This window comes from Acinonyx jubatus, chromosome B4 (genome assembly GCF_027475565.1).
Source record: "Acinonyx jubatus isolate Ajub_Pintada_27869175 chromosome B4, VMU_Ajub_asm_v1.0, whole genome shotgun sequence".
NCBI classification, from domain to species: domain Eukaryota; kingdom Metazoa; phylum Chordata; class Mammalia; order Carnivora; family Felidae; genus Acinonyx; species Acinonyx jubatus.
Genome location: NC_069387.1, coordinates 17,441,940 through 17,469,067, shown reverse-complemented (window position 1 = coordinate 17,469,067; position 27,128 = coordinate 17,441,940). Strand labels below are relative to the sequence as shown.

Here is a 27,128-nt window from a genome sequence, read left to right as displayed (position 1 = left end):
TGCATTCCAGGCATCCAGGCTGTGAGCAGGCAAGCAATGTGTGTGTACTGAGTCAGAGAAAGAAGGTTTACGTTGTGATCACCATGTACACTCAGGAGAGAATTCCCCAAAGAACTATTTTTGCTTTGTAATTTTTACCACCTTGAATCTAAACCAAATGATGGCTCATCTGTCTCTACTGGTTGCTGGAAAACTTAGTTCAAACGTGTAGCCTGGCTCTAATAAACTTTATTTGTGGGACCAACCCATCTCTTGCTTCATCTATCTTTTCCCTGATATTCTCATTCACTTTAAAAAAAAATTACAATTTCTTTTGAATTCAAGAATATTAAAATAAGTGCAAAACAAGCTGAAATTTATTTTTAAACAGATGAATATGCCAACTAGCTCGAAAGCAGAAGCTTTGTATTCTCAATCTTCCTGCTTTTGATGAATTGCGAAGTCCTAAAAGTAATTTAGTACAGTAACTCAAATATGAGAACTCAGAAAATATTAATACCTAGCACAAATATCCTTCATATTTGATATTTCCTAGTTAATTCAAAACAGTAACTACACTTCAACATCAGTAAGAAATGGGAGCCTCTGGTTCCCATGTGTTGTTCGTCCTATCTCCCGGCTATTCCAAGGAAACGTGCTGAGTTTCCAACAGTGACTTGAAGGGACTTCTGATACTTTTAAATTAAAGTCCACATCTTGAGCAAGGTGGGGGAGCGGGGGGAGGTGTAAGAAAAATTGTGCATGTTGATGCCATGTGCTGGCTATAGGTTAAGGACAAGGGAACTTGTGCAAAATGACTCCACAAGCCTATTGTTAGAAAAGAAGTCTCAAAAGAAAGCTTCATGTTTTCAAAGTCCTTTCGAAAAAAATGTTCTCAAGTGTATCAGCTTCATATGATTATGTAGGGAAAAAGTGTCATTTCATAAAATGAAGACATTAGTCGTATCAAAGCACCCAACTATAGTTAGCTCACTGCCTCAGTTTACCATGTTATAATGAAGAACAGTGCTATTCCACAAGTATAACTATTATCAATATGTTCCAGTTAGGAAAATTGACAAGATTTTCTCATTACTCAAGAAGATACGAATTTGGTTGTTTCACTGTTCTGTAAAGTACCACACATTACCACAGACTTATAAAAAAGTAATACTATATTCTTAGAATACTTTGTTGGGAAAGAACATTAGCTTTGTGTATCTCAGACTATAAATAACCTTCCTCCTCTAGCTAATTCTACTTCCTAGACCAAAAAGTACTATAAAATAACCCAAATATCCCTTCCTCTAACTCAAAAGCACTAACATTCAATCAGAAACAGACAAAAGGGGAAAAAAAGAAAAAGAAAAAACCAGATACCTCTTCTGGCAGCCTGTAATGGCTCCTTAAAACACTCTTCCTTTTCCAAAAAGCAAGGAAAACCATTAACACTGAAGCCTTGGGGGGTTGAGTACTTGGTTCTGAGAAATAAATCAAGTGTCTAAACTGCCCATGGCTTTCACTGAGGCCCCACCACAGCTAAGCTCCAAGTTTAAGTGACAATAGAGAAAACTGTTCCCAAGTGGAAGCAATCATAAATTGATACATAATCCCACTGACCATGAACTAACGGCTACCAGCGCAAAACAATAGGAAATGTAGGTCATCTTTACAAAGAATAAAATATATATGATTTCTAATTGAGTCTCTGGAATTACTAATAAGCTCTTAATGTTTACTTCCGAATTTCTGCAAAACAGGAAGAATACATGTTATTGTTTTGCATCCCATGTGTTATGTATACAACAGTGACCACGATCACATCACTTCAGTATATGGCCTTGAATTAAAGCTAAGAAAGTTTGTGACGTACTTTTACAGATCGAGTAATTGTTTCAGGAGTTCTTAAAAAAAAAAAAAATCCGTATCTATTGCATAGGATTTAATAGAAATAAAACAAAGGTGGGCAAGCGTAGAGTGTATTTGGGTGAAGGGGAGTCCAGGCAGGTATTTTAAATATAATCCCCATAAAGAAATGGGCAGGAAATAACAAGGGGAGGGGGCAGGAGGGGGAAGAGGGAGGACAATCCATTAGGAGTTCTGGGCACTCCTATTCAGATTTATATCAAGCTGCACATATAATTAGATTTATACCTCTGAATGATACATAATTTGTCACCAGGAATACCGGAATAAACTGCTGTACCCGTACACTTACAGATGATGAATTCAGTGTGCTGCAGTATCGAGCTCCATTACTTTCTGATAACTAAAAAAATAAACTGGAATCCTAAAGGGCTTATGGGCATGCTAGAACTCTCAAAAGGACTGAAAACAAGGCACGCTGAACAGAAACGTCTAACATAGGTGTTCATTTTGTGGAAAACAAAGGAATTTTGTTTAGTAAACATCTACGTGCCAGATCCTTTGTCGGGTACTTTATTTAACGACATTTTAATCCTGACAACCCTGTGAAAAAGGGTTGTGAAAAAGCTAATACTAGGCTTCCAGTGTGGATGCTCTCCAGGAGAGTAAGTTATCTGTGGCAGAACTTGTGGTAGGATCCCTACCCTAAGGAAAAAAAAAAAAACAAAAACACAAGGCAACCTGGCTATACGCATAGGTGACAACATCCCTCAGGACCTTGTAACATGAAACCACTTAATCAGACTACATGTTTGTGTGTTACCATATAAAAAACTACGCCACATGGCATTTGGGGCTCAGTTCTTCAGTACGCGCCCAACCGAGAGGTGCCCGCACAAATAAAGTTGCTTCCTGGAAAGAAAAGCCTCGGTGTCACGACTGTGCGAGAATCCTGCTACAAACTGAGATTTGAACCAGGTCTGCCTCCAGGGCCCTTCTCTGCTTCCTTCTCTCTTGTGCTGTTGAAATGGCCTGAGTATTGCTTGGTCTGTGTTTACTTGGCACCAGAAAGACTAAATGAAAAAATAAAATTGCACAAAATGGAATTCTTTTTTTGTGCCCGTGTTTATCTCCCTTTTTCCACCCTTTCATCTTACTCTCAACAAGCACTTGTGTAGATTATTTTGTTTTACTCAATTAACACTGTTGGCCAAAATAATCAGCAGTTTTGGCAGCATGTATCCAGTTTGGGATTCTTGAAAGGGCTGCGTGGAAAGAATACAAAATGACAGAAAAATTCGTTAATAGGCCCCCAAAAAGAACCGTTGAAGTTATATGTTGCAAATGGTCTTTTGGAAGGACATGACATTTCATGCTGAAATAGCTCATATAAATCTCTCAGTTCATCATGAAAACAGTAGTAAAAGATAGCAGGCATTTACTGGCAGCAGTAACCCACACCCAAAAGTTTACAACCACAGAATGGTCAATGCAAATCCCAATAACTGGTTACCTGACATGGGGTAGAGGCAGTGCGTACTTTCGTAAGAACAGGACTTCCAAGTTTGGCCACTCCTGGAAATTGATGTGACCTGAAATAAATGAATGATCCTACAAAAAAAAAAAAAAAAAAAAAAAAAAAAACTGTAAAGGCACATGGATATAAATTCTACTATCGTATATTTAGTAATTCTTTGCTCTTAACACCTTATCCTTGCACACATTCAACTGTTAATCAGATAAAGAAAATTACATTTTTACTTATGTACCATTTAGCTCTGTAGATAACCAAAAGTTCTTTCAAATGGATAACATTAAATATCTAAAATAAAATCCAATGGATTAAAATCAACTCTTGGTCTAACCCCCCTAAACAAATATTTTTATTGGCTTACGTCGTGTCATAAATAGAATCTGAAATCAAATTAAATGAAGCTTCTAAGTTTACAATTGGATATCCAACATGCCCTTATGAAATTCTCATGAGAGCATGATTTTTAAGTTTCTTCACAAAGTACTGAAGGATGCCAGCCTGTGGAGTTTGGTTTCTCCTGGGGCTTACATGTTTGACATTGTTGTCTGTGCTAGTGGGGATGAAAGCTTAATTAAAGATCTAATCTGAGCGTTAACAAAATAACTGCTTTTAGATTTTAACTACAGTAGATGTGCTCATGGCAAATGTACAAGGAGATAACATCTCTTAGCAGCTCAAAAGATCACATAGTCTGAACTGCTGTCAGGGGTAGCCTCATTGAATATTGAAAATTTACAAGGAAGGCTATGCAGAACAATGTCAAGGTCTGATCCTGCCCTTTGATAATCATGAAGTGATGGGCAACTTGGAAAGCCAACTATTTTGACTGAAAAATACCATATTCAGAAGGTGATTTTCCTAGATACAAGTACGCAGGAAGGAAAAGATTTCATAATTAAAATGTATTGTTTTATAGATACCACCATGTATTTAACCGAACAACCAGGGCTGCAAATCAGCAGTATCATCTCTGAATGAGAAAAATAGGACAGTTTATATGGGTTTTTGTTTTTTTTTTTAAGTAGGCTCTACACCGACCTAGTCTCCGCATCCAATGTGGGACTTGAACTCATGACCGTGAGACCAAGAGTCACATCCTCTACTGACTGAGCCAGCCAACCACCCTTATACAGGGTTTAAAATCCCAAAACCAACAGGAAAGAATAAAACCTCTTATTCCCTAATTTCAAACTAAGAGTGATAAAAACTATATAAGCTCATTAAATGGTTTCACCTATAAAATAATAGCATAGGCAAAGAGGATTTTGAAAAAATTATTCCAGCTTAAAAATCCCCAGGTTCAAGTAAAACTCAATTGAATACTTTTAAAAGACAACCAAAATTCTACAAATTAACAAATACTAAAAATCTTGGTCCCCTGGTCATTTAAAAACAATATGCACAATTTCAAACAAGCAGTTAATTGAAGGATGGGACATACAAACTAAAACTGCAAAATCTGAAAGAAGCAAAAGGTTTGAATAAATTGGTTTTACCACAAAAATGACTTGTAAAGTGATGAAAAAAAAATCTTATGGAAATGTCTGGCGCCACAGGTGACTTTTAATCAATTTTTAAGGAATATTTGTAACATTATTCAAGGGATCTTAAGTCTTAGAGATATATGGAGCTCAACTCATTTTACATTGCCAGATAGCTCTAATTTAAAAGTTATGGAAATAGGAACATAAAAAATAAATTGCAGAGCAACGTCACTCATGATCATAGTATAAAATTCTAATTAAGAACTTATCAATTACATTCGAAATCCTTATCCAAAAAATATGTCCTGACCAATCAGTGCTTTCCAAGAATGGAAGCTTGGTTTAATCTAGCCACTCTATCAACATAGTCAAATAGATCAACAAATTAAAGGGTAAAATCAGACTTGGATCAACAAATACTGAAAATCCTGTGGCAAAAAAAAATAGCCATTGCAAAGAAAATAACCTTAAGAAAGTATTAAAAGTAGGGGCACCTGGATGGCTCAGCCGGTTAAGTGTCCAACTTCAGCTCAGGTCATGATCTCACAGCTCGTGAGCTCAAGCCCCACATCGGGCTCTATGCTCACAGCCCAGAGCCTGGAGCCGGCTTCAGATTCTGTGTCTCCCTCTCTCTCTGTCCCTCCTCCACTTACAATCTGTCTCTTTCTCTCAAAATAAAAACACATAAAAATTTTTTAATTAAAAAAATATTAAAAGTAAACAATTAAATGAAGATTAATGATCAACCCCAAAATAAATATCCTAAATGGCAAACAACAAAGTTATTTTCATTAAAATGAAAAAGTAGAGATTTATGTCATGATTATTAATAACAGATAATATTAATTATCTTAGACTAACATTATCTCATAGGTCTAGTGAATGCAATTGTCAAGAAAATAATATATTTAGTAATCATAACAGAAAAAATAGAGACAGTTTCCATGTTTTGCCAATAATATATTCCTAACAGTAGATACCCCCAAGACTTACATTTTTATATAATGACAAATATTAATAAGAGAATTTGGTAAGGTTAAATCATTTTTTTTAACTTTAACAATAAAACCCTAGACATAAAAATGGTGAGAAATACTCTCTTCACAATTACATTAATGCAAAATATGTAGGAATAAGTCTAACAAGAAAAGGACAGAACTTTTATGAAGAACATTATAAAAACTTGTAGAAGACCATAAACCCTGTTATTAAATAGAAAGAGATATAGATAATATATTTTTAAATGGAAAGATATTATAAAATTATTAATTTAGTGAAAATTTATTTGCAAGCTAAATGAAATCCTAAGAAAATTTTAATATTTCAAAAACATGGAATACAGTCTTAATATTTATATGGGCAGGTAAGGAGTAAAGAGAATATGAACTCTGAACCCAGACCCAGGGACTTCTAAAAATATGTCTCTGGATTTATTTTAAGTCTGGTTTGCAGAATGTACTAAGAGAACTATGGAATTATAGTATATCGAGTAGATTGTTCCTGGTAATCTGCACAGTTCATTGTAAAACACTTATACACACCCGAGAGGGGTGACAGGAAAAACACGGTATAAAAATTAAACAATGAGGGGATCAGCCTCTGTGGGTTAAACTGTCCATGCCAGCCTCAACCTCATCTTTTGCAAAGCATGCATCCGCTTTTAATGTAATGGTCTAGAAGGGACTACTTACATGATGTGAAAATATTAGATAGAGGACTTGATAATGAATCAAATATTATATAAATATCACAAATATTACCATAAAGAATAAAAAGTCATGAATACAACAAGTAAAACCAACCAAATGAGATTTGGTTCATGAATGCAAGGGTGGTTTAATATTGAAAAATTCATGTTATGAATAAACAAAAAAGATCATATGGTGACCATATGACTATCACATGTTGAAAAAACGTGACAAATTTTAACATACATTCATATATATATACACACAAAAAAACACATTATGAATAGAAGGGAACATCGCTATCTGATAAAGCAAAATAATCTTTCAGCAAATATAGCACTTAAGGTTGAGTTATTAACAGCTTTCTTCTGAAATAAGAACAAGTTTAGAAGCTATCACCTGTTCTATTCAACATTTCCCCAGAATAACCAGCCAGTGCAATGACACAAAGAAAACAGAAGGCTTCACATTCAGATAGAAGGAAATAAAATTGTCATTATTTGCAGATAAAATCATACATATATATTCACAATTATTTTAGGTTCATACACACACACACGCACACATGCACACATGCACACATACACACTTAGCTATAATAAATAAAATTAGCAAGGTCATTGGGTACAGGATCAATATTTAAAATACAATGGCATTTCTCTATACCAGCAACCAAAAACAGTTTTTAAAATATTATAAGAGCTGAAAACCTATCAAAAACCTAAAAAATATTTTTAAAATATATACACTGAAAGCTTCAGAATTTTAGAGAAATTAAAGAAACTCTAAATAAACTAAGAGATTAGAAATATTTGAAAAGATCATTTTTCAGTAAAATACAATAAAGATTAAAAATGAGCAACCATTTTATACTCACAGATTAGAAAAAAAATTTTTTTTTATTTTTTTTTCAACGTTTATTTATTTTTGGGACAGAGAGAGACAGAGCATGAACGGGGGAGGGGCAGAGAGAGAGGGAGACACAGAATCGGACACAGGCTCCAGGCTCTGAGCCGTCAGCACAGAGCCCGATGCAGGGCTCGAAATCATGGACCGCGAGATCGTGACTTGGCTGAAGTCGGACGCTTAACCGACTGCGCCACCCAGGCGCCCCCAGATTAGAAAAATTTAAGAGACTATAATGCCTGCTGCTGGTAGACAAATGGGAAAAAAGCCCTCTTGTTTTGCTACTGGAATTTTAAGTGTTAAGATTTGAAGGGAAAGTACATATCTTTCTGCAAAAACCTAGTAGTCTCACTCATAGCTGTTCATTGCATAGAACTGAAAGCACCCTATATAAGAAGGTGTGTGCAAGAATGGATTTTAAAGCACCGTCGTGATATTGTCACTCGATAAGAGGATAGCTAGATATGTCATAGCATATCCAGACCAAAGAAATGAAGCAAACAAACAAAAAGAACTTTAAAAGTAAGACAATGAGTACGTAGGATCACAGGACAATGATCTCTAAGACAGGGAAAATAAATGAGTTATGCCATACAATTTCCCCAGCTTACTGCCTAAACAGTTTCCAGCTGCCGTGTAGGGAGTGGGGAGCCAGAAGGAGTGTGACGGTCTCTTCAAATTGAAAAGATGGAGGTGCCACTTTGGGGACACTCAACTGGCTAGAGTCCACAAGGCAGAGGACAGGAGGACAGGGCTGCAGAGAGATCCAGAGATCCACAGAGTCTCCCCCTCCCCCAAATCTCCACCTGAGTACTGACCAGTGCATGGAGGTGAGGAAACTTGAGTGAAGCTGGAACTTCAACTTCTAAAAGGCGCAACTGGAATATTTCCCAGAGGTCAAAAAGGGCCAGAAATCAGAGGCCCTTTCACTCAACACCAGAAGGAAAACATTAATTAAACAAAGGAACTGGATAGAGTACTCAAGTCAAATGAAAACTTATGTCCAAAAACAAAACAAACAAAAAAAAAGGTATGCAAATCTTACAGCATGTTCATAATCACCAACATTTAGAAACTAAAATATCCTTCAACTGATCAATGGATAAACAAACTGCGCTTTATCAATGCAATGGAATACTACTCTGTAGTAAAAAAGGAAGGAGCTGCAATCAACAAGGATGAAAGTCAAATCCATTAAGCTAATTGAAAGAAGACAGACTCAAAAGGCTACATAGGACATTAGTATATTTATATGACATTATGGAAAGGGCAAAAGCATAGGGACAGAAATCAGATCAGTTAGATGCTGGTGGCTAGAAGTGAGATGAGCATTGACTGCAAAGTGGCATAGCATTTGGGGGGAGAATGGAACTCTTTCAGATCTTAAGTTTTCTGATAGTTATACAACTACATATGTTTGTTCAAATTCTGTGAACGGTACACCAAAAAGGTTGAATGTTGCTGCATTTAAATTACACTTTAACAGATAGACAATAATGAGTTGTCCTTTCTGTTTCAAACTTTAATCCACTCCATCACAAAATCTTAAAGGAAAAATAAGGTTAACAGGCGTGCACGTGTGCGCGCGCACACACACACACAAATTAGGACCTTACTCCACTGTGAAATAATAATCTGAGTTTATAGTTTTAGACAACAGATGGACGGTCAAAGTCTCTCTCTCCATCCATTGACATGCTCCCCCACCAACCCCAGTTTGCAATGGCTATAATTTAAAATACAGCCAACACTGCTAGCTTGGCATACTTCCTTGGAAATCTCAAAGGAGAGACAGAATAATGTTCAAGAGGCTTGGATGAGCTTAAAGAGGATTGACAATATCAGAAGACTCCCCCCCCCCACCCTCATGCCTTCAACCCTGTAAAAAACGTGGCAACAGGGGTGCCTGGGTGGCTCAGTCAGTGGAGTGTCCGACTTTGGCTCAGGTCATGATCTCATGGTTCATGAGTCTGAGCCCCACATCAGGCTTTCTGCTGTCAGCACAGAGCCAGCTTCTGATCTTCTGTCCCCCTCTGTCTGCTCCTCACCCACTTGTGCGCTCTATCCCTCAAAAATAAACATTAAAAAAATTATAAAACAAAAAGTAAAAAAAATGTGGCAAGAAAAACATTGTTTATTAAAACAATGTTCTTTTCGGGAAACTCAATTAATTACAAATTATCATGTTGATCATGACAGTTTAAAGCAAGACAAACCAGAGTTCTATGTATATAGTCTATAGCTAGAAATGAAAATACATAGTAGCACCATTCTGCAACATGAAAGACAACAAACACTTTTTTAAGAGGAAAATGTCCTACCATTATTTGTGTTTGCTATGTGATCAGCATCAGGTAGGTGGTTGTCTCCACTGGCCAATCCTTTCATGAACTCCCAGTGTGAATCTTCTATGAGAAATGGTTCCCAACCACAGAAACCAGACTCAAAATCACACGTGAGATGATGTGCTGTTATGCATGGGGGGAAAAAACAGATGAGGAGGAATTAAGGAGGAAACATAATTCCTGAAATACAGACTTTATATCAGCCAATTAACTTCGGAGGGCAGAACAATCGTTCCACTTTGTAATAATCATTTTCTGAATATCAGAATAGTTTACTTTTCCCTCAGAGTTTTCCATGTGATGTGTGAGGCATCGCCCTTCTACATTCTTCTAACTACAAGTTTGGCACATTTCATTCTGGCTGTGGTCATCTCTACTGTGCTCAGTGATGCACCATCAAAGTAGAGCTTTCTTTGCAGGGAGTAACTGATTCCTCTGCCAAGACCAACAAGATTCAACAGCTCAGTCAGTAGTTTAAAAAGATCCATTTGAAAGAGGGGAATTGATTCTGGATACCCAAACAGTTTGCGGTTGGTGCCTTGGTATTCATTCTGTTACACTATTTTAATAGTTTCTCAAAAAAAAAAATTGCCTAGTCACAGTGGAATTGCAGGTAAATTAGACATTCTGAACTTTGCTTTTCGTTTCCCTCTTAATACACAACTAAAAAGTCAGGAAATACTTATGTTTCTACATTAATCACAAAAGAAAACAGTATGGAGGTTCCTCAAAAAAGTTAAAAATCAAACTATCATATGGCCTAGTAACTGCACTAGTAATTGTAATTGTACTTACCCAAGGGACACAAAAATACTGACCTGAAGGGACACATGCACCCCAATGTTTATAGAAGCATTATTTACAATAATAGCCAAATTATGGGAAGAGCCCAAATGTCCATCAACTGTTGAATGGATAAAGAAGATACGGGGTGTGTGTGTGCGTGTGTGTGTGTATTCTTCAAAAATAATGAAATCTTGCCATTTCCAATGACATGAATGGAGCTAGACAATATGCTAAGCTAAATAAGTCAGTCAAAGAAAGGCAAATACCATATGAGTTCACTCATATGTGGAATTCAAGAAACCGATGAACGGGGCGGGGGGAAGAGAAGCAAACCAGGAAACAAACTCTTAAATCTAGAGAACTGATGGTTACTGGAGGGGAGGTGGGTGGAGGGATGGGTTAGATAGGTAATGAATATCAAGGAGGGCACTCGCCTTAAACACACTGGGTGTTGTATATAAGTGATGAATCACTAAAATTCTACACCTGAAGCTAATATAACAGTGTATGTTAACTAACTTGAATTTAAATTAAAACTTGGGAAAAAAGTAATACATACATATATACATAAAATAACTTTAAAAAAAGAACTAGTTCTAGATTAATTCAATGTGTGGGGTAAGCTTCATAGCATCTTTACCACTTTTGCCACCAAATTAGTAAGAAAAATGCAGCAAGACTGGGCAGTAAACTAGAAATTGCAACAACTTGACTTGTGCTTTTGAGAAATTAGTTTTTATGAGCTTAAATTCCCTTTACCTACAATAAGAATCATAGCATCAGGCTATCTTAGGTAATAGCTTGGGGAGTAAATTAATACAATTTAAGAATTTATTTCCAAATACTCCTTTTCATGCATATGCATTTTTACAGCACTGGGACAAAATAATTCTTGGTCAAAACATACCCGAAGTTTTGACAAACTCCAAGTTTTAACAAGCTCCCTAGGATCAAAATGCTATCATCTTGGGGCAGCTGGGGGGCTCAGTCAGTTGAGCATCCAACTTCGGCTCAGGTCATGATCTCGTGGTTCCTGTGCCGGAGCCCTGCATCGGGCTCTGGGCTGACAGCTCAGAGCCTGGAGCCTGCTTCGGATTCTGTGTCTCCCTCTCTCTCTGCCCCTCTCCCACTTGCGCTCTGTCTGTCTCTCTCTCTCTCAAAAATAAGCAAACATTAAAAAAAAAATTTTAATCCTATTATCTTTAGTAATAAGAACAACAGACATGTGACTGGAAGTACCCAGAGTGGTGCCGGGGATTTTGCATACAGTACCATTAGTCCTCTCAATTACCCCACACAGTAAGTGTAATCACCCCTCAAAGAGAAAAGCAGCTCTAAGTACTTGTCTGTGGTAAATTTAATAAACAGAACATCTGGGCTTTGAAATGTCTGTCAACAAAGCTCTTTAACTATGAAGCCTCCCTAAACCAGGGACTACACTACCATATGTCTGCTCCTAACCATTATTTTCAATTTTAAATAATATGACCAAAGTGACCAGTATATTGAATGAGCTCACTATATCTTAATAATCAAAGGATCTTCAAATTTCTATAAACAGGGATGCCTGGTTTCATGACCAGATAGTTCATCACTAACGTGTCAACTCTTAAAACACTGAAGTCCACTATGCAAGTAACACTACCACTTAAATTTTCTCTACATGTACACATTTAGATCTCAGAGCATGCTTGTTTAGACAGTCATATAACTGATATATAATGCTATTTTTTTCTTTACAAGCAAATATTGTCTTCTCCCTGAAATGGATTTCCCAAAAAACAAACACGACTACATTATAATAATGAAAAGATGTTGCATACTACCTAATGGTGAATCCACATGACAAGGAAACGCCATTCACCCATATACTTAACTGGAAACCTTCTGGATGTGTTTTTCTTTACTCAGCTCTGGCTACAGAGTTCAGAGGGTACTACTGATAAAAAGTTAATCCTCAAAGAAGAATCTCTTCTGGTTTTTGACAGTCTTAAGCACCAATAACAAGCTGTGACTGTTTCCCAGGCCATCTGGAAAATCCTCTGGTCTAATTCCTTGGTTCTCTATGAACTTTGCCACTTATTAGGTGACCTCAGACTCTTCTCAGTTGGTAGAGTGTAGAAATACGCAAGACTCAAAATACATACCTGACCTCTGAAACGTGCTTAAAAGTTCCAAATCCTTGGTTTTGGACATGGTAAGGAACTTTTCCACCTACTCCCAAGGGTACCCAAAATTCTCCCCTGGAATACACCTCCCTGGAATAGAAAATCTTCCATGGGTGGGGTGACCACCCATCTGGGTTGCCACAGTTTATGCCTGTTGTCCTAGCATAACAATTAAAACCTCTTTTTTTCTCCCTCTCAAGCATTCCTGTTTGGGTAATAAATTCAACATTGCCCTGTTGGGAAATACATATTAATATACAAAGGAAATAAATCCGTGCAAATAGCAATCTTATTCACTGCAGGTAGCCACTGATTTAACCAGTAACCATCCTATTGCCCAACTAGGCAATACTGTGAATTGGCAATAAGACCAATAACTGTGGATGGAAAGTACAATGTGACACAAACATCACCCCACTGTTCCATAGGCTCTTCACAACTGTGTCTATGTCACTGAAAGGCAAAGATATAAAGAGGATTTCAAGACAAAATAACTTTGGGTCATGTAAATGTTGAAATGTGGCACTGGGAGAAAAATTGATCTCTTTCATTATCTGGACGTTTCACCAGTTAAAATGTCAATCGTTGCACTTTCCACAAAACATGAGAAACACCCTGTCCTTTGAAAAATGAACATTTGTTTTTGAAATCCATCACCCTAAAGATAGGTGGATGTGGAAGCAAAATGGTACAGTCACCTCCGTATAAAAATCTTGCTGAATTGCTCAGCTGTTTCTACCAATGACAGTCATCCCAGTATACTTCAAAGGACATTTTTTAAAGTATTCTAGAATTTATCTGTGCTATAAAATATAAATCAAATTCCAGTCACCAAAGTTTAGGTTTTTCCATTAAAATTCCCCTACATAATTCAAAAAGTTTAAGTTGCAATTATAAATATCTGAAGAAAACCAGAGGAGCCAAACACATTTTGGCCACTAATAAATGCCTGACACCATATTGTTAAATGCTAAGTATTTATAAAATCTAAAAAATCATCTATTCATATTATAAGTGTTCATTACAGTGATTTTTGATTATTTGGTTGCTTTTATATTAACTTCCCGTGATTATAGAACACACTTCACTATTTCTAATCAGAGCATGAGAAATGGCACTGTTCATAATTTTAGCAAAATTTTGCTGAGTTCATCAGAGTAATATTTTAAAATTATGACAAAGCTTTCTCTTGCATTTTTAACCACTGCAGCATATTGGCCAAAGAAAAAATTCACTGTAGCAGCTGAGGAAAATTCTTCTGGATTAAGAAAATTAAAATATTTATGAATCTTCTAGTTCAGAAGTAAATCGCTTTTCCGTTATATAAGGGGGGAGAAGTATGTATGGGAATAAATGGGGAATGTTGCATTCCATAAGCATATATTAGATCTTAATATGATTATATCAGGTAAACATTTTAATACTTACTGTAAAGCCACAAGGATCTTTTCTCCACTACATATATTATTTCCCTTGCCTGCAGGAAATTTTTAGCATAACATTTTTCTTCAAAATATGAAAGACATCCAGAGACAGCACCACAGTGAACATTAAATGCACTGCATTGGATTCTTGGTTAAAACTTCCTTCACTTGAACACTGTATCAACTTCTCCTTTATTTTTTTCCGACTTCTCCTTTAAAGTGTACTTTAAAGTACTAGCATTTTAAATGCTCTGAAGAATCCTACAATTAAAAGAACTTTTTGTTTCCACCAGAGTTTCCCATACTATTCGATTCCGACAGAGATCTGTCCAACCTTGCATCCTTTTTGAAACACATATACAGTCTTTTTCCATGTTATGATTGAAAAGGGTATATAAATTATTGTATTTTTGTGTGGTAAAATATAGGTGGCATAAAGCTTATCTTTTTAACCATTTTAAGTGTAGTTCAGCAGAATAAGTACATTCACACTGTTGTGTAACCATCACCATCAGGCATAGTCCAGAACTTCTTCATCTTTACAAAGTGAAACTCTATACCTAGTAAACACCAACTCCCCATCTTTCCCTCCCCTCACCCCGGCAACCCCCCTTCTGCTTTGTTTCTATGAATTTGACCCCTCTGTGTACCTTGTGTAAGTAGAATTATACAATATTTGTCTTTTTGTGACTTGCTTGTGCTATTTAGCATAATGGCTTTAGGGTTCATCCACGTGGAATGTGTCTAGAAATTAGGTATATTTTATATGTAAATTGTTCCACCTGCGAATGTATATGCCTTTAGATATGTTTGGAACAAGGTATATTTTAATTATTTTATTAGAAGTATTTAAAAATAGGGGCACCTGGGTGGCTCTGTCTGTTAGAAGTCCAATTCTTGGTTTCAGCTCAGTTCATGATCTCACAGGTCCGTGGGATCAAACCCCACATCAGGCTCTGCGCTGACAGGGCAGAGCCTGCTTGGGATTCTCACCCTTTTCCTCTCTCTCTCTCTCTGCCCCTCCCCCACTCACGCTTGCTCTTCCTCTCACAAAAATACATAGATAAGTTTTTAAAAGAAATATTTAAAAATACATTGCAATGCAATGTCCCTCTTTTATACAGGATCATATTAGTAAATGTCAAAAATCTATTGTTTGGAATCATGCGGTATTTGTCCGATAACTGGCTTATTTCACCTAGCATAATGACTCCGCTTATATGAGGTATCTAAAATATTAAAACTCCTAGAAGCAGAAAACAGAACAGTGGTTATCAGGGGCCAAGGGTTCAGGGAAATGGTGGGTTGTTGTTCAATGGGTATAGCGTCAAGTATGCAAGATGAATTCGTTTAGAAGTCTCCTGCACACTACACAGTCAACAATACTGTGCATTTTTTTTTTTTTTGCAATACTTCTATTTAGGGCTTTGTCGAAAATACGGCCTTTCATAAATTATTTTCAGAACGGAGAGACAGAAAAGGGGCATGGGAAGAAAAAAAAACACACCTCACTTAGCTGCTCGCTAAGACACGTTCGGCAGGACCGTTTTTCCCCCTCGTTTAAACGATGTATTTGAAGCTCAAAGTGCTGTCACAGGTGTTTGCCTTTGAAACTCCCCCACAAATCTCGATGACAGGGACTTTTAGGGTCGGCGCGGCGAAGTTTTACGGAGCAGAGGCATGGAGTCTGTTTACAACTTTGACAGGTGCTCTCTTCCACTCGAGAAAGTTCTAAGACTTCTGTCTGACAAGTTCTGCAAGCCTGCCCGAAGGAAACCTTGGGGGTGCCCTGGACCCACATACCTGGGCACTGCGCCATCGGCTGCTGCGGTCCTTGCAGTAACCGCCCCATTTCTGCTCGAAGAACTGGAAGCGCGGGAGCTCCCGGCCCGGCGGGGGGCTGCCCGGCGGGACGCCTCGCTCCCTCGGGGCTGGCTCCCGGTGTCACCGTGGTCCCGGGCCTTCCCGCCCGCTCTCCCGGGCTCCGAGCACGCGGGCGCCCGCCGCTGGGGGCCGCCACGCCTCCCCGCATCCCCCGGCCTGCGCCCGCTCGCCGCGGGGTCGCCCCCTTCCGGGAGGCGGCGCGGCGTCAGGAGGCCACGGGCGAGGCCACGGCCACAGCGCGCGGGAAGAGCTCGAGGCGGAGGCGGAGGCGGAGGCGGGGGGAGTGGGGGGCGTGCGGCCGCCGCCGCCCGCCGCGAACGCGGGGTCGGGGTCGGGGTCCCTGCACAGCACGTTAAGTGCTTCCCAGCGAACACGACCCCTAGACCTCGCGGCGCCGGTTCACCGGCACGGCCCGGGGGCGGCTGCTGGGTCCGCGGGGAGCACCCACCTGCTGGAGGGCCAAGAACGGCGCCCGCCCGCCGCGAGCTGTCGAAGCCCAGGGCGGCCGTCCGCCGCGGGGAGGCCTGTGAAGACCGCGAGGCCGCGGAAGAGGAAGCGGGAGGGTAGTCCCCGCCCAGGTGCCGCCCGCCGCCCGACACGCTGCGCCCCGGGCCCAGGGCGGCGAAAGGTGGCGGGGCGAGCCGCCCGGGTATGAGTAGGGGGCGCACGCTACGGTAACCAGCCAGCGTCTGTCCCCATCTGTGCGGCCACACGTGCTGCCCCACCACGTTAAAAGGGTAAAACTCTCACGTTCAGTGTTCTTACAAGAAGGACACAGAAAAGCTCCTGGACAAAGCCTGGGTGTATAAGTCAACAATCACAGACATTAAGTATGTGCATTTGTTGTGCGTCCATTGTTCTTCAATAAAACTGTTTTTAAAATCTATCGTTCGGGGTGCCTGGGTGGCCCACTAGGCTAAGCATCAGACTCTGGGTTTTGGCTCAGGTCCCGATCTCGGTTTCCTGAGTTCGAGCCACCGTTCGGGCTCTGCGCTGACAGTGTGCTTGGGATTCTCTCTTCTTCTCCCTCTACCCTTCTCCCACTCGTGCTGTCTCTGTCTCTCAATAAATAAATTTAAAAAATAAAATCTATCGTTTGGTATTATAGTGATGCTCTCAGGAATTAGTTATGGGAGTTTTAGCTTCTGTCGTGAAAGCTCTCTTGACTAGTTTGCCTTAAGTCTATTTTTTATATGCCATTTGTTTTCTCTCTCAGCTGTGGCTCCATTTCTGAAGACTGTTTGGCTCAGCGGTTCTCAAACTTTAATATGCAGAGGAACCACCTGAGACATTGTTAATGGCCAACTTTGGGTCCTGTAAGACTGGGCTATGGCCTGAGGTTCTGTATTTCAAAAGAGCTCCTAGATGATTCCGATGCCACTGGTCCACAAAGTACACCAGAGTAGCAAAACTCTAGCAACACTCCTTTACACTTAACAATTAACTGCTTTATAAAAGGCATGGGGCTAGAGGCTCGGTCAACTACTCTTGTTAAAAGTATCTAAAATTAAGAGGAACTTGGTAATGAAAGAACACCTGAGTGAGTGTGACTTTTGGGAAAAGCACACTGACTACATAATCCCAACTAACCGTATTCTTTAGTTAATATTTCCTGAGTCTCCAGTAAGTACTCGTGCTATTCAAACTGCATATATAAGCTACACAGTCCTAGAGATCCATCCTCAAATGGGATAAAAGGAAGGTATAAAAGCATGTTGCTTGTGCTTTATGAACATGGGAAACCATAAGAAAAGTTTGCGTTACAAACGCAATTTGTAAAATACAAACTTAAAGTAGGCGTAGAATGTTTCAAGGTGGTTTTAAATTTCAAAGGGAACAATATATATAAGCATGTGTAACGATATATATAAGCGTGTGTATATATGCACAAATATATTATTTTAGCACAGAAAATAGTGTAATACAAATTCTAGTAATTCAATTGCTTTATAACTTCCTCAAAACAAAAATGATTGAACAAATATATACATGAAATACTCATGTCAGCATCAAATATGGACATATATGCATCAATATATAAATATTTCATAATATGTAATATGGCTACATTTTTATGTCACACTCTCTACATGAAGTTGGTCTCAATCAAGCAAACATGCCAGGTTTTCTTTGTTCAAATGAAATGGCATAATTTGGAAAATTTAACACAGTAGGAAATAACACTATTTGTTGAAAAGCACAGACATCTGTCCCTTCACTCCAAGGAAATAGCAGAATGGTATCAAGATATACTCCCCTGGAAAAATCCCAACTATGTAACCAATGAAACTACAAGAAAAAAAGAGAAATGGGAAAATATGTTCAAAACCAAATGCTAAAATATCTACTGATACTCCGAGTGGAATTTGATTTACAAAAAAAGAAACAATTACAAGGAGAACATAAAAAACCCTTCACTGGAGGGGGAAAAAGGGAGGAAAAAAGCTAAGTGTCAATATGTGCAATTGAAAAGAGAAGAAATATATTTACTTTCGGCCAATGAACCCAAGAATAATGCAAACTATTAGTAAGGTGAATTTCTCCAAAAGAAATGACCCAAATTTTTGTAAGAAATTTTAAGGCACAGAAAAGACATTGACAGGGGTGCCTGGGTGGCACAGTCGGTTAAGCAACCTACTCTTGATCTCGGCTCAGGTCATGATCTCACAGTGAGTTCTCAACACCTGCATCAGGCTCTGTGCTGATGGTGTGGAGCCTACTTGGAATTCTGCTTCTCCTTCTCTCTGCCCATCCCCCACTGTGTGCACGCACGTGCGCTCTCTCTCTCTCAAAGTAAATAAATAAGCTTAATACATTTTTTTTGAAAAAGAAAAGAAACTGACACATTAGAGAAAATGAATTGTCCTCACATATTTTTTGAGTGATAAAAGACTGTACCCAAAAATTCCACCAAGATTATACTGGTAAGTTGATTTTTTTTTTAATCTAGTATTAAAACCAAGTGTCTGAGGCATTAATGGAATTGCTGTTTAAAAACAGGCAGAGGGGGGCGCCTGGTGGCTCAGTCAGTTAAGCGTCGACTTCGGCGCAGGTCATGATCTCACGGTCCGTGACGTGAGTTCGAGCCCCGTGTCAGGCTCTGTGCTGACAGCTCAGAGCCTGGAGCCCGTTTCAGATTCTTTGTCTCCCTCTCCCTCTGCCCCTCCCCTGTTCATGCTCTGTCTCTCTCTGTCTCAAAAATAAATAAACATTAAAAACAAAAAATTAAAAAAAAATAAATAAAAACAGGCAGAGGATTTCTCCCTCGCTTTCCCATCTCCTCTTTCCTGCATCCTGTTCCGTTGCTCTTAATAAAATCCCTACCGATCAACAGAAGCATTTTGTACAAAGAACTTTTCATTTAAAAAGCGACACGTTGCAATATTTCTTTCAACAAAATACATCGCTAAAACTGCAGCAAAACAAATGGCAAATTTTTAATAATTAAGAAAACCCACTTGTTTGTGATATGGGATTTGGAATAATTTAGTTAGAATTCATTGTTTCCAAAGAGATGCAAGTATCTTAGTTGCTAAGTTACCTCATATGGGAACCATCATTTGGGTTTTAAATTAAATTGTATTTCCTTTCAAATACAACTAGACTTGAATAGTAATGGGACTTCTTGTCATCACTCCTATCAAAGCCTCTCCATAAAAATCCTAAAAGGGAGGTGCTGGACCTAAATTTTGCCCAGTCATGAATACCAACCACAGCTGACATTTCTACAGGCATCATGGCTGCCTAGAAGGCAATGGCAGCCCTCCTCTTGAAACCCTCCCCACAGCTTTCTGTCTAATTGGTCAGAATGCAAAATGCCCTACACTTAATAAAGGTCAGCAATCCATAATATATGTCTCCAAAGGGAAAAGTATAAAGGGGTTGCCCTTCCCACCCATTTTCCTCTTTAAAACACACACATACCATAATACAATTACTCACTTGTTCAACAAAGTTTGCAGTATTAACAAAAAGTACCAAAGTCTTAAATTAGCTTAGAGACCCCCACAAAGAATAGTGCTAATAGCTTCAGAGTGAGAATAAACATTCATCGTATTTCATACATGTTAACTTTACCTCACTCGATGCAAAGACTTTTAAATCCAACCACAGTCATGAATGTGAGCATGTGAAGAAGTAAATCATTAATTCACTTACAGCAAGTTGCCGGGTCTTCATCACTGTCATCAGAACAGTCTGGCTGAGAGTCACAGACCAATTCCTGGGTGATGCACTGGCCACTAGCACAAGTGAATTCCTCTGTAGAGCAAAGCTTTCTGGATGGAGCACGTGCACAGGCATAGACCCAGAGCTGATCCAGCCCAATAAAACCTTTCTGGCTCAGAATAGTCCCTTCAAAGATAATCTTCAAAAGGAAAAACATGAACAATTTATGAGTTGATAATCTCCTTTAAAAGAACCCTCCAGGGGCACCTGGGTGGCTCAGTCAGTTAAGCGTCCGACTTCGGCTCAGGTCATGATCTCGCGGTTTGTGAGTTCGAGCCCGCCTCGGGCTCTGTGCTGACAGCTCAGAGCCTGGAGCCTGCTTCACATTCTGTGTCTCCCCCTCTCTCGGCCCCTCCCCCACTTATGCTCTGTCTCTCTCTATCAAAAATAAATAAATGTAAATGTAAAAAAATAATTTAAAAAAATAACCCTCCAAAAAAGAATAATAGACATTTAATAGTTACTGAGAAAAACACCTGTTGAAAGAGAAGCAAATACAACCAATAAAGTTCCTACTTGAGAAGCCTGACCCACATGTATAATTGGTCTGAATGAAAAAAGCCCTACATTTAAGAAAGGTCAGCAGTCCATAATATATGCCTCCCAAGGGACCAGGACAAAGACTATGGGCACAGCAGATCCACTGACACCTCTGAGAACCCACCCATGAGCAAAAGAAATACTACATGCCACTTCACCCTTGGCAATGTCCCTGACTGCAAATTTGTTACTTGAGCATCATCTTCACTGCTCTCTTTCTTTAATATTCAGGGAAAAGAATAAGTATGATCACTACTTAGAGACCAAAAGCTATGACCGCATCTGGTTTTTAAACTACTGATATCAGCATTGGAATGCAAGGGAAATGTTAGGCAAATAGTAAGGGGACACAACAGAAGAATAGAACATTTAAAATAATAAATATAAAAATCTATTTTCAGAGAAGAATTTCTCTAATAATCAAACAAGTGCTAATTAAAAGAAATAAGTCTCATTGTCTCCAGCTGAATTGCGAGGTTTTTTGAAAGTATATGGTATTAGCAAGTGCAATGACCATACTTGCCAGTCCAATGTAAGATAATATCAAAGTATTATCCTTGAGCTTCTATCAAGAGCAATGGCTAGCTGTCCACCAGAGTGGACAAGAGTTATGAATACCTGACGCTACTAAATAACTATTTCTCTGCCATCCAATATGGTAGCCACAAGCTAGAAAGGGCTATTTCAAATTAAGTTAATGAAAATAAAATTAAAATTCCATTCCTCAGCCACACTAGCCACATTGTAAGTGTTCAGTAGCCACATGTATTATCATACCACATGTATGGTAGCTACTGGCTACCATATTGGAGAGCACAGATACTTAAATCTCCCCTTATGACAGAAAATACTATTGAACAGCAATGAACAAGATGTTGTTAATGTGTAAGATACTAGAAATAAAGACTAATTCCTTTCACTTTCTTCCAGCTTAAAGTCTCTGAATATATTTTCTCCTTTGCAAAAATATGAATATGTATACATATACATATATATATGTATATACATATATTTGTTCAGAATTACTTAAGGGGGCACCTGGGTGGCTCAGTTGATTGAGTGTCCAACTTCGGCTCAGGTAATGATCTCACCATTCATGAGTTAGTGCTGACAGCTCAGAGCCTGGAGCTTGCTTCAGATTCTGTGTATCCCTCTCTCTTTCACCTCCCCCACTCACACTCTGTCCTCTTTCTCTCTCTCTCAAAAATAAATAAAAACTTAAACAAAAGAATTACTTATGATCAAGTTTCAGTTTGTAAATATATCTAACAATTTAGTCTAGAAAATAATATTAAACTTAAATCATATCTAATAATAGAAAAACTTTGTATGCTGCTGTATACCATTCTACATATGAATATACTATATATATAGTATAAATATATATAAATTATTGGATCTACAGTTGTATATTTTTATAGCAGCAAGAGATCAGATGTGCATAAATAATATCAGTTTGGGTTTCAAAATTGATGAGTTTAAACTTAGATCTCAAAAGGGTGCTATTATTGAAAAGTTAATTACATTTAATATGCACTTGGAAATCTAGAATAGCTCCCAAATTACTCCCTTTATATTTTGTTTTATCTCTGAGTTAAATAACAAAACAAACTTTAATATTCAGTTTATGTAAAAAGAATGAAACTCTAATCATTTAGTACCTCTTTCAGAAGTTATAAAGATAAATATCGCTTAGAAAATTAAAATAGTGCCAAATGTTATTGCAATAGGCTATGATATAAACCTCAACTTTGCTGTGATTAATACAAAAATGCTATGGTTCAGAAATTCCAATCTGAGCAGTAAATGGGATTCTAAAATCTGCATGGTTATACTTCAGTTTCATTCGGGTTCTCCCTTTCAAACCTAGAAAGATGTACATATGTGGTATTATCATAAAGGAATGAAATGGGTTTCATGAGCCACATGTACAATCAGTCTTTTTATTTTATACTCACAGCCCAGCAAAAAAATATTTATACACTCTATATACAATAGGAAAGGAATCTTAAATAAAATAATGCACTTCAAAAACAAAATTATGAATGGCAATTAATAATACCAGCTATTTAAATGTTGATCCTACTGACATGACTACATTTTACAATATTGCTATATTAGAAAAGAAGGAAATGACAGGTAAATATTTAATATGAAAGTTAAAAAAATATCAGATATGCTTTTCTGCACAATCTCAACTCTATATACAACATGGAATCTTGAGTTAATGTGCTTAAGAGATAGTATTCCCACTGAGCACATGCACATTGCAGACATATCTTTGCAAAGGTAGAGTTATCCATGTTTCATAAAGATGTGAATTACTGCATTCGAAACATTTGCATAGTCTTCACTGATTTTCAATACCAATTTATTATTTATCTGCTTCGTAATGCAGTTTGCTTCCTTGTTTTCAGTGCATGGTGTTGGAGGTGGGGGGTGCTAGGGAGGGAGCCCGTGTAAAATGAGGACGCTTTAAACATGAGGAGTCACACTCTGGCTCTTCTACTCAGAGGAAACGTGGCCTGAGAAGGGCTAAGTACAATGAAAAGAAGCAGGCAATGGCTCTCCCCAAATATAGAAATCTATATCATTAATTTAAATGCTAATTTAAACTTAGAAATGGATGACAAAATTCACTACTGCAAAACTACAAATTAAATTTACGATATAAAAAAGTACTTGTTTTTCCATTTTGTACCTTAAATGTCTTCAGTCCTTCTGGTATTAAGACTTCTGCTTTCACCCATTTTCTGTCAGTTGATGTGCTATATGTCCAAAATATTTCTTCTTCCTTTGATTCAAAGAAAATGACATTACTAATTCCCCAAATTCTACTCTCATATTCATGCATGTGGTCTCTCAATTACATTTCAGTTGATATGAAAATATTAGGAAGCCTAAAGTACTGGTAAAAAGGTGTTTAACATTTTTTAAAGGAACAATAAAATGGAGGCAGGGGAGGATGAAAAGGCAGAGCCCAGAGGATTTTTAAGGCAGTGAAAATACTCTGGATGATAACATACAGTGGATACGTGTCATTGTACATTTGTCCAAACCCATGGGATGCACAACACCAAGTGGGAACCTTAATGTAAACTATGGACTTTGGGTGATGATGATGATGGTCAATGCAGGTTCATCATTTATAACAAAGGTACCACTCTGATGGAGGATGTTGATAATGGGGAAGGCTGTGCACGCATGGTCCCAGGGGGAAAATGGGAAATCTCTGTACCTTCCCCCTAATTTTGCTAAGAACCTAAAACTGCTCTATAAAAACAGTCTTAAACAAATAAGAAAATAAAGCATGTCTATATATTTATTTTTTAACAATGGAGAGTAAGGACAGAACAAAAATTTGAACAGAATCTTAAATAAAGTATTGTACTTCAAAAATACAACTCTAAATAGAAATTCATAATGCCAGCTATTTAAATGTTGATCCCGCTAACACTACTACACTTCACGATATTGCCATGACATTAGAAAAGAAAGAAATAACACGAAAACACAACATGAAAGTTTAAAATACAACATTAGGGGCATCCAGGTGACTCAGTCAGTTAAGTAGCTGACTTCAGCTCAGGTCATGATCTCAGGGTTCATGAGTTCCAGGCCCATGTTGCGCTCTGTGCTGACACTTCAGAGCCTGAAGCCTGCTTTGGATTCTGTGTTTCCCTCTCTCTCTGTCCCTCCCCCACTCGCACCTGTCTCCCTCTCTCTCTCTCTCTCTCTCTCTCTCTCTCTCTCTCTCAAAAATAAATAAATAAATAAATAAATAAATAAATAAATAAATAAATAAATATTTAAAAAAACGATGTTATCAGATATGTTCTTCTGCACAATCTCAACATATTTTTTCTATGGGAGAATTCATTCCAAGTTCCAAACAATACAGTTATTGTCTGGAGATTATATTTCCATTCGACTCTCTTGTTCTTTCAAAGACCTTTTTGTGACTTCTAGAGCACAATGCTCTGTCATGCACTGGTAAAATGATCATCTTCCAGGTTACAAAGTACATGCAAAATTATGCTCCTATACACTATGAGGTAAAAGTCTATAATGTACTCCAAAATGTGGCCTATGTTATTGTGCCTTATGACTTGTGACCATGCTGTTACACTCTGAAATAACGTATTTCTTTAGATTCTGTCCAACATGCAAGTTAATTTGACACTTCCCTGCTAAAGATAGACCAGATTGTTCATAATGTTTACCCATAAGATGCATTGATTATTTCAAATTTCAATAGAGTGAATATGCAGAGTGGCATAAATATGTCTCAGGTTGAGCTCTGCGACTGCCTGTGCCCTCCTTCCACCGTGAGATAGAAAACAGCACCAAAAGATAACATCTCGTTGTAATTCAAATTTCACATGACACTTACACTTTTTCAGACTCTTGTAAGCATTTATCTCCCCTCAGCCTCACTTATTTCATTCATAGCCAACACTTTCTAAAAACGAATCTATTTTCAACTCAGTCCTTTACCCTCTGATGTCTACTCCAATTTCCAAGTCTTGAATATTTCAGAAGATAGTCTAAACCCATTAAAAAAGTACTTCATTTTATTACTTATTCATATCAACTATTAAGACTTCCACTAGACAGTGAAACATCCACGGCAGACGTATTTTCAGCTGACAGCCTCCAGGTCACTTCAGGATGAACCAGAGCGACCCAAAGTTGGGACACACAACTAATTTTTCTTTCAATAATTTCCTACACAACCTCAGTTATCTAGCATCAAGACACTTAACGTCCTCCACAGACGCTTTTAGTGACACTGCTTGGCAAGTTGCATTCAGCACGTCCCTTCACTTTCATTTATGAAGATAACTTAGAGCAATCCTGCTTTTTTTCCAATGACAAATTAATTCCCCTCTATTCTACCTGAAGAAGAATGTGTTTACAGTTTTTTGAAGTGCGCAGTATTCTTCTTAAACTTAAATGGCTTTTTGTACAATAAGTTAACAGTATGTTGTGTATGAAATACAGATTTTTCTACACATTTTCCTGTCTGACAGCACAAGTAATGAAAAAGAAAAATAATTTCTTCCAACTAAATAAGTCAGCTTTTATTTTATTCTCTCCTCAATCCCAGACTCTTATGTAGTTACTTTCAACAGGTGCCAATGAAAAAAGAAACCCTCGGCTCAGAAAAACGTTCAAGTGAAGTTCTAATTTTCCGTTATCTTAAAATCATTCAATCAATCAATAAATACAAATTCTGAAAATGTCCTTACTCTCCCAGACCAGGATCAATAATGCCATTTTACCTTTCAAGGAAAAAATGACTATATCTCCTGGAGACCTCAGCTTCTCCTTTCCTCTTCCAGTGAAGAAATCAAAGGTACCAAACTCAAGGTTGTTGTTTTTGTTCTTTTTAAACTACTTTCTAAGGCATTTTCGTCCCCGCCTGCCCCAGCTATGTGTTCTTCCCATTTGACATTTGGAAGGTTTTTTGTTTGTTTGTTTGTTTGTTTGTTTACCAGTTTAAATTTTTTTCATTTTTTCCCAGTTTTATTGTTATAACTGACAAATAGCAATGCATATGTTTAAGGTGTACAATATAATGATTGTTGTAAAATAATTACCACCATAAATTTAGTGAACCTCCAAAACATCATGAAGTTACAAATTTTTTTTCTTGTGCTGACTTTTAAGATCCATACTCTTAGCAAATTTCAAATATACAAAACCATATTGTTAGCTATGATCATAATGAATAACCAGTTGTTTTTAATGTTAATCAGAATATGTACAACGTACCACAGGCTGGCTCATTGATAATGGAAACTCTCTTCAGAATAAAATACAGGCTGTTACTATGACTATTACTTTATAGATGATAAAGACCTAATCTCAAGGATCTCTATATGGTAGAAATTAGAACTGCTACACACGTAAGCTGACCCTAAAAAGAGTCAACTTTTTATTTAACAACTTCCCTGTATTTTCTACTTCTCAAATTCTAATGTCCTCTGAAAATAAAGAAAATCACCTTCAGCATTTTACTAGATATTTCTTGATTTACCTGCATATATCCTAAGGGTTGTTTTCTTTATTCTATTCATGGAAGATACAAATGATCTTTTCATCAAGAGCTATTTTTTTTTAATTATAGGATTGGATTCCTTTTTAAGTTTGTGATAAAACATCAACATGTAATTTAAATGTATTTTGATGCAGATTTTTCATTAGTGACCAATATGTTATATGTTATGTATACAGAGCAGAGCAAATAGAGTGTGAGAAAAGATAGGATCTTGCCTTGCAGAATACTAGGTA

The 27,128-nt window shown here is 37.8% G+C and overlaps 1 protein-coding gene across 3 annotated transcripts in view; it reads right to left on the bottom strand.

Moving 5' to 3' along the window:
* MALRD1 (MAM and LDL receptor class A domain containing 1) overlaps positions 1-27,128 on the bottom strand; it is a 754,681-nt gene that overhangs the window by 652,623 nt on the left and 74,930 nt on the right. For 2 of the 3 annotated variants that reach the window (XM_027074220.2, XM_053225367.1), the window contains exons 9-12: positions 23,533-23,625; positions 20,223-20,430; positions 9,779-9,925; positions 3,359-3,456 (exon numbers count right to left, since the gene is read on the bottom strand). In XM_027074220.2, coding sequence (XP_026930021.1) covers positions 3,359-3,456; positions 9,779-9,925; positions 20,223-20,430; positions 23,533-23,625 — 546 coding nt within the window. Of the gene's footprint in view, positions 1-3,358; positions 3,457-9,778; positions 9,926-15,983; positions 16,235-20,222; positions 20,431-23,532; positions 23,626-27,128 lie in introns of those variants that run through there. The other variant, XM_053225368.1, reaches the window with a different exon arrangement.